Source organism: Glossina fuscipes, unplaced genomic scaffold (genome assembly GCF_014805625.2).
Source record: "Glossina fuscipes isolate IAEA_lab_2018 unplaced genomic scaffold, Yale_Gfus_2 121, whole genome shotgun sequence".
Classification (NCBI taxonomy): domain Eukaryota; kingdom Metazoa; phylum Arthropoda; class Insecta; order Diptera; family Glossinidae; genus Glossina; species Glossina fuscipes.
This window is the reverse complement of record NW_023998464.1, coordinates 7135998-7145043: the sequence shown is the minus strand read 5'-3', so window position 1 is coordinate 7145043 and position 9046 is coordinate 7135998. Positions and strand designations below refer to the sequence as shown.

At 36.3% G+C, this 9046-nt stretch overlaps 1 protein-coding gene across 1 annotated transcript; it reads right to left on the bottom strand.

The window, feature by feature from the left end:
* Positions 1 to 2237: 2237 nt before the first annotated feature.
* Positions 2238 to 8993, bottom strand: LOC119640525. Its single transcript, XM_038038611.1, has 3 exons — positions 8859 to 8993; positions 3920 to 4078; positions 2238 to 2308 (listed from the first exon to the last, which is right to left on the bottom strand). Exons 1-3 carry the CDS (start codon positions 8991 to 8993, stop codon positions 2264 to 2266), a joined length of 339 nt encoding a protein of 112 aa, XP_037894539.1. The 3' UTR covers positions 2238 to 2263.
* Positions 8994 to 9046: the final 53 nt, after the last annotated feature.

Below are 9046 nucleotides of genomic sequence, written 5' to 3'. Positions count from 1 at the left end.
AAGTCTTCTTCCCCAATCTGCTGTTGTGGACAAACTCTTACTATAAAGCACATTCTCTGCGACTGCCTCAACTTTTCCTTGGCTAGAAGTATTGCATTTGGAACGATTAACCCTTTGAACAGAATATCAATTCAATATATTACTTTATTAATACTACTCAGCTTCAGAACAGAATATCAATTCAATATATTACTTTATTAATACTACTAAGCTCATTATCTAATATACATTTATTTAAATTAGAGCCGATAGCCTGTGTTGCTAGTGCTCAATGTCTTTTTTTAGTCTAAGAATTTATTTCATTAGTCTAAAATTATAATAATAATAATAATAATAATAACATTTAACACTAATAATAAACAATAAACGTATGTATTCATTAAATTATTGTATCTTTTTATATACATACACGTGATTACCGGCCTTCGGCGCAGATAACCGAAAAAAATCCCATGAGTAATCGAATTGAAAAGTTTCCGTGAAGACCCGAAAGGTAGCAGAGTTTCTTAGAATTTGCACTGCGTTGAAGTTAAGTGGAATTTTTTTTATGTGTGTATTATGATATGGTGTAGTATTATGTGTTATATATATGTATTGATAATCACTTTTTGGGGTAGGATATGGGTTTGATATTCACTCGATGGGTGTTAAGTTCAAAGTCGTTATTTTTTCGAAATTTACATAGGCTCCTTTCGTCAAGGTCGTCCTTTATCGAGTACGGTTGTATTTGATGAAATTGATTTCAAGGGGCATTGTGGAAAAACTCGAAATAATCGAAGATATTCACTTTTAATTTATTTGAAATCAATGTGTATGAAGAATGGCTAATAAAAATATTCTACGGCAAAATTCGTTTTTCTTCGGTTCTTCCGTTTTTCGTCCTCGCTCTTGCACACATACCTTCTCTACTGACACCAAAAGAGTGATCAGAGACTTCCATTTCCTCCAGGTCACATAACAAGTTGGTCGCAGTTGATTTTTACCTTCTAAGATACATTATTAATAAACTCCATTATTAATTGACCAACTCGCCAACAAATTTCTACGTGAAGCTATCGGCAAAATGCATCCAAGAATTTTGCTTTCTTCGCAGGCCGTCGCAGCTTTTTCGCTAACAAAATATGCTATAAAAAAGGTTTGATTAAAAAGCCGACATCAGTCAGTCGCTGAAAGATATTTTTGGATCCAAATAGACAAGTGCTTAATAACGTGCACAAAATTGGATTTTTGGATTGATTTAATGTACGCACCCTTCATTTGCCCCTGTATGACTGCTTTCTATATTCTGTTCCATAGCGACCTAGCATCAATGTCAAACGGGTGGATTTAAAGTTACCGCGTTGCGGTAAATCTAATCTTAATAAGTATGCTATGGCTAACAAACAGTTACAATCAATAAATAATAGACTCCCCGCTGTAGTAATTGTAGATTGTTCCCGCACTCACCGCAAGTGTTTTTATTGTGCTATACATGCATATATTGAATTTTTATATTAAGCGTTTGTTACCTTTTAAGTATAGCAGAGAAGCTTCAATCCCCATTTTAAGAAACAGGTCGACAGTCGGTCTGTCAGCTTGTGCTTCACTCATATAAATTATAGCTACATTATAAGAAAATAATCCAAGGTCGCACCTAGACCATTATACTCAGCCGTTTGTGTCCGAAACTTGTTTATGCCATTTTCAATTTTTGAACTTGAGAATGTCTGATTGAAAAATTATATCTATTATATAAATTTTTGTATCTGTCTAGCGTCAATTTCGTGGGTAACAAAAAAGTGTAAATTGCAAAGCAGAAATGCACTATGCGCCTGGAAATTACGAAAATTTCCTTAATCTTAATACTGACAAGTCTTCGTGGTTTCGAGCTTCTTTTTGTAACCTGCTCTTTTCATATGTTTCCAAACTACCATATGGTTGATGTGTAGCGCCTCCGCTATTTCTTGACAGCCTTCGCGCTGGTCTTGCTCCACCAGTTCTAATATTTCAACGACTTTTTTAGCGGCTGCAAAGTGCATCTCTGAGATCGAAACTTCCGGAATGGAATTGAGCAAACCCCTCCCGGGTCCTTCGTTCATTCACAGCATTCTCACCGTACACTGCACACATTTTTTTTCGTCGTTTGTGGCTTTTTGATAGTAAAAAAGCTTCACATAACACATTTCTTCAGATATTTCACTCATTTGCATACCAATATAATATTTACACGAGCAAAGAATTGAAAATCTATCTTCACAGAAAATGTAAATTGAAAAGTCATCCTTTAAGCACATCCCGCAGAAAAACCGCGTACAATTTTCAACATGACCTAATATAAAGTACAAGCAATTTTAATTACGGCATAAAAAGACATTTAATGTAAATTGGTTAAAATCATGGCTAACGAATCATCAGTGGTGTTGTATATGTGTTATATTTAAAGCATCGCTTCTTTCAATCGTTTGCAATGCTTATTTAAAAGCCGATTTTGATACTCGAAACCTTTATGGAAATCTACTTGCACTAATATGAATAAACACGTGTACATATCAAAAACATATTTCAAAAAACCGTTTTTCTCAACAGAACATATGGAGATCGACAATCAAAATTATGCGTCTTCAGCAAGACGCAATGTAAGATACTCTAATGTTTGGAGACTATTTGGACATTTATAACTTATCGACTGAGAACTTTTCCTCGAACCGCAGCAAGAGTCGCTTGTGGGAGCACAGAAAGTATCGGAGGAAGGACCAAAATCAATTTCTGAGGGAACACTTGTAGAAACTCCCAAAAGAGCTAAAGCTGAGAGCGGAGAACGCTGCGGTAGGAAGAAGAGGCTAAGTGGAGCCGGCCATGAGCTTTAAGCGGGTATGTAGACGCAGTAGATATACCACGGCCGATACTAATGACAAGCTGGATAGGATGGACAACCCTTTTCCCTCTAAAACGGCAGCCCGCTAAAACCCTCTGTGGAAACAGCACCGCAACATAGACGTCTCCCACTGCTGCTTCTAGTAAAGTAGACAAGCCAACGAAGAGCGAATTGGCTGCGGATCAGCCTGCACACCGAAGTGATAAGGGGCGCAGAAAGCTTAAAAGACGTGCTTTGAAAGCCGTCTTTGAGAATTCCTAGCAAAAACATTAGTGGGAATTTTAAGTGCGTCCTTGGTGAGCCTTAATCACGCTAAAGCCGCTTCATCGGTTCTCAAAAGGAGATTCACAAACGAGAATCTAAATACCCAAGATCCTTGGATAGATACGTGTACCACTCTAGGCCTACGTAGCAAAAATGATTTTGTTGGAATCATGAATCCCACGAATGTAAAGTTGCTTGTTGAGGACTACTCTGGAAAGAAGTGCAAGCAGTATATGAACGAAAGTACTTTCATTGTTCGTATCTATTGAAGAGCAGTTTACGAAGCTCCTCGCCAGTTGTTTCTTCTTAATTATGGCCAAATGAGTACAATGAAGGCAAAAAAATATCACATGCAAATCGCACATCAAATAGCACGCTTCCGCTTGCTGCTCTTGATCACTTGTTACTAGTTGAGATGAGCCGAGTCACCGACTCGGCTTTTTCGTAAATCACTTCATGATAATACAAAATTTGTCCCTACCACTAATTTAAACATAGGATTCAAGAGCAAAACAATTCCCAAAACGTGTCACGGTACTAGGCCCTTTGTTGCCGGTAGAGCGTATTTATTGAAAGGGGTTTGGCTCCCTGAGCCTCATGACAAAGAATACAACAAAAAAAAATTAAAAGGTCTCGTCGGTTGTCTATCGTCCGTCTGTCCACCGTGATCCGTCGGTAACCGTCTGGAGTCCTCCCTACGGTGCCATCATATGCACACCCCCTTCATCTCAGCTACAGCGGTGGCAGCTCGCGCTCAGCCACACATCGGGGAATTAAATGGACTAAGATGACTTACAATACCTGATGCTGTTGGTGCCGATGTAGAGTCTGCGGCGGTAACTGTTTCCTTCGGCGGTTCCTGTTCACAGCAAAGGGGTTGTTGCCTGCTTCAAATTCACGACTGATGATGGTCCGATAGGTTGTTGCCGTAGCCGAACAAGGATTGGTCTCGCTGGAACCCTAGAGTCGCTGCACGGATCGTAGGCTTTGTTTAAATTATTCTGCTTTTCTTTAAGGTTGAATTTCAACTTACTTTACTTATGTTTCATTAAAATGCCTGCTGCTGCATTTGAGAGATAGGAAGTCCGTTTTAATTAATCAGTACAAGCAAAATGCAGCTGGGACGTGTGTCACTAAATAACAAAGACTGGTCGCTCATTCCTCACGTTGTATGAAAGGTCTTATTTATTCATATAAAACACTAACAAACGATCAAACAGCTATAACCGATAAAATCGAAAGAAATCTCGTAAACTTGATTAGTTTATGTTTTTCAAAGTAAATATATTAGTATACCAACATGGAGAAATTTCTTCCCCTTTGTTTTTCCTCTCTCTGTTCTTTTTGGTTTAATTAAAAGCTGAATCATTCATATTTGTCATTGATTTGCAATTTTAGTTTATTTTGCTTTATTTGCATATATTTTAGTTCACAAATTTCAGATTTGGTAAGTTTTCTTTTCCTATAAAATTAGTTTTACATATTTTCTTTGCTTTACTTGAATATATTTCTGGTCACAAATTTCGGGCTTAGTAATTTTCCTTTCACATGCTTATTACTTTTCGTTCTTCGTGATTATTTTTTTTGTTTTGCAATATTTGAGGTATTTTGGATTTTGTACTTAATTTTTATTACAAAATACCCAATAAACTGATTTCTTAAATTACTGGTACGAACAAATTATCAGCAGGGTTATAACATATAAATTTGGAATTTAGTTCACCAAGTTTACAAGAAAGAACTATTTGCACTTTTATTAGTTCTAGGTTTTATTTTGTTTTTTTACTTTTTATTAGTTCTCGTTAATAATTGCTTTTCTTCGAACTACCAAAAGGCATCCCTCTATCTTTTTTATTTCAATATTTTGTTTGCTATTTTGATTCACTGCTGCGTCTTACAAAACGTTTAAATTTCTATTTATTAAATAAAGTTGAAGTGAATAATAACTTTCACAGCTCGCCGACACGTCCGCACCTCAGCAGAGGCCAAGTCGTTCTCCCCTCTATTTTAGAAAAAAAACACAGACAGACTTTTCATTCCTGCTCAATTTCTCTCTTCTTCTTTCTGTTTCTCTCTATAGCGGCTTGCCGCTACTCTCACGATTCGATTCCATTACTCCCCTAGTTAATTCCTTTATTCTGTCTGTTAGGCTTTAAAGGTGGTCGCTTCAGCCATAGTTTACAAACCAAAAGAATGCGGCAACACCCCTGGCTGTACAAATGAATAGAACAACACCAAATGCCTTCTGTGTCGCTTTTTTACCCACAACACGCTAACCGGAATATGTCCGTTCAGCAAGAAAGAAGAACAGAGCAACAAAACCATGACGATAGAAAATATTTCTTGCGAAGAACATCAAGAAAAATTTTCTCATAACTATGTCGAGTCTATTGGCACTTGCAAATATGAAACCAATTTCCTCTACTTTCCTCTGCCGGCTTTAATGATAACATTAGAGACGTTAACCATACCGTTAACAAAATCCTTACATAAAAGAGATTCAATAAAGTTGTTATTACAAAATCAAAAACGGTTACGAAATCCGCCACATTAGAAGAAAGAATATGTTGACACTCACAAGTCTACAAAATTTGAAAAACTCGTTTCCAATATTTTCCAAGCTTTTAGATCTGCAATTACCGCAATAAACAGGCACTTTACTAGAAAAAATGAATCGTATTGCGAAATCGTACGATGCTCTCCAGTTGGCTGTGTCGACCTCAGCTCTCGGCTCAAATCATATTGATTTTTGTATTCCCAGTGAAAGTTTTGGTTTAAGCGAGCCTTACTCAAATGTAAAACTTGCTAACTATACTACGACTATCAAATGCAGGGAGGACGGCTTAGGTGTTGGTGGCACTCTTTGGTGGCATTTGGTTCAAACGTATCCTCTTTGACTTCGGATGTAGTCATCATCAGATCGTTGAATCTGCATCGAAGCATTGTGATTGCTTCCGTATATTTTCCTCCACAAATTGTTATTCAGAGGTTTCGTGACAATATGTTTCGGCTATGCGTCCCTCTGGACAATTTTCCTAATATCATTCTTGCTCGTGATTTTAATGCCAGACACCCTGTTTATGGGGAGCCACCAAGACGACATATAGAGGCAAGGCCCTACTGAATATAATCAAATCAAGTAGCGCCTGCTGTCTAGACGAGCTCAATCGAAGTTGGTTGACCAATACTTTTCCTGATGATTGTAGACGTATCAAAATCGTTCCGATCCTCAAACCTGGCAAAAATGACATTAAAGACTTCAATCCTACCGGTCTCATCTGCGTCTGATTAAAAATCATTAATCATGGTTAAAGAACGAGTTATCCGTTTCCTTAAAGTCCTCACCACTCCGTCTCATTCCTTTGCTTACTAGAAACACAAGTCGGCAAACATGCTGATCAACAGTAAAAGAGGAGCTCAGGCGTAAAGTCTAACGCTAATTCATGTCCCTCTTCACAAATGTCTACAGATTCCTAATTTCTTATTAAACCACTCTCTGTTCTTGTTGATATGCAAGATAGTTTGCCGCAAAGCAGATATCTAATCCACATTCTGTCCAACCTCAGCACCGCTATTTTGCAATAGCTGCAGAATTATAGATTCAATGTGTTCTAATATGCTGATGATTTTCTGTTAGTCTCAGACGGAAGGTCTTTTATTAATGCCGTTAAATATCTTTTCTCAAAAACACGAAAATATTAGTTTTTAATTTTGTTTAATTAATTCCTCTCCTCGACATTTTCCTTACTTGGTGTAATGTTTTTCTTTCTTTCCCTCCTCACATGGCACTTTGTTTGTTGAATTGCCGTATTTGTACTCCTTTCAAGGCGCAAAAAAATGCACTTCAAACTGTTACCTTTTTTTTTTTACTTTGATTTCTTCTTTTCAAAACTGCCACTGAAGACCATTTCTTTATGTTCATATCTTTCTATCGATAATAACTTCTTGTTATTTTTGTCTATTAATTTAGCACAAAATTACAGTAAATTACCAACAATTCATAAAACTTTTAAGCTTCTGTAAGGTATTCACAATTTTAGGTCTCTATTCGTATGCCAATCAAACTTTATATCTTTTTATTTTGTTTTATATATATAAATATATAAAATATCCGTTTTGCAAATTGCACGATTATTAAAGGAAAACTCCGTAGTTATGCTATTGGCTCTCTTTCTCACACGTTTACCTGAACGGTTCACTATCTTGCCAACGACTCTTTTCTGCAATCAAAGCCTTTTGTTTTTTCTTTTTAACTGGAAAAATATTAATTAATTTCTCCATTCAAACACACTTGACTTAATTGAGAATCTGTATCAGGTCGTAATCTCGCTTGTCCCAGTAATCATAAAAAAGGAGCAAGCCACTTTTTTATACAAAACCTACTCTTATGCTATACAGACAAACTTTGGACTTTTTGCCTTCTCATAGTTCTCCCTTTAAATGACGCTACTTTGTGAGCAAAGAACTATAGAAAAAAATCTTGATTAACGGAATTCCTTGATTGAACGTAACACTACCTTTGCAGAGAGCAAAGAAAAAGCCTATCGACAGAAACCGCCTACAACATTGTTATAAATAATACAATAAAGTTGAATTTGGTGAAAAATGCACACTCCAAAGCGATGAAATTATGTACACTGCTTCGCGAAATTCATTTGGGTGAACATGTATTTAAGACAATGCCGAAAAGCCCTGCACAGTTTTATGTACATAATAGTCTGCTGTTATTGTATAAAAATATATATATGTATAAAAAATTTAATTCTTCTTCCTCTTCTGTTGTTCAGCAAACCAACAACCGGAAATTCGCTGAGATATGTAAAAAAGGCCCAATGTGAACACAGAGCTCTTTGTTTGGGCCTTCGTAAAGTTAGGGTTAGATTTGGTACATAATATTATTATTTATTTATTTTAGTGTTTATTTGATTGAAGAGAATTTCGCAAAATTGTTTCCAGAATTTACGTTTTTCCAGCCTTAGAGTATATTCCTTTCTAATATGGGCCAAAAATTTGAAAATTATCCTACAAGGAGTGCATTGTTTGCAGAAAGTTTAAATTTGGCAGCGAGTCGACTACATTGAACGTTCCACCAAGGAGGGTAGGAATTTCTACGAGACTTTCGTTTCAGAGCATCTGTGAAAGACATTGAGAATCTGCCAAGAAAGATCCGAAAAACCATTGGCTTGGATGATATTCGAAATGTGACCGACAGTGTTGTTAAGTAAGACAGTTCAGAGCGTTTGTAATACTTTGAAATATGAATATATGAATAGCAACGGATAATAGGAAATCAAAGACCAGTTACGATTAGACAGTGAGAACCACCTAAAGTGTTGTTAAGGGCCATTCTCATTCAACTTAGATTGGGTGTAGAGATCGAAAGATCCTTACAAGAAAAGAAGGAACTAAAATTAGTAGAATCATCATTATTCAGTAAGCCTAGATTGCTGCTTTCTACAACAACTACACCAACACACAATGTAAGCATTAAAATCACCATATATTGATGCAGATTTGTCGGATCTGAAAGAAAATAACCTATAGATTGCAGAACCAGAAACATTAAAATTAGATAAAATATGACAACTTATGATCAAGAGTTTTCCAAAGGAAATGTGAATGGCACAGCTACAAGTTTCAAATTTGCAAAATTAGAAGCGCAAAAGAATGAAAGCTTGTTAGATGTGAAGATCGCCATCCCAGTAGCATTAGATGAGTTGGAAATACGATCAAATCTTACCACGTTATAATTTTTAATAGAAAATGAATCATGGGACATAAGAGAAGTTTCAGAAACACATGGCATGTTATTACAATGAAGGTATTTTTCCAGCTGTTTTAATTTGTCACGACAATTAAGTTGAGCTATTTTCATTATTGCCCGATTGGAAATAGGAGTACGAACCCGAGGAGAATCGTTGGTTAAGA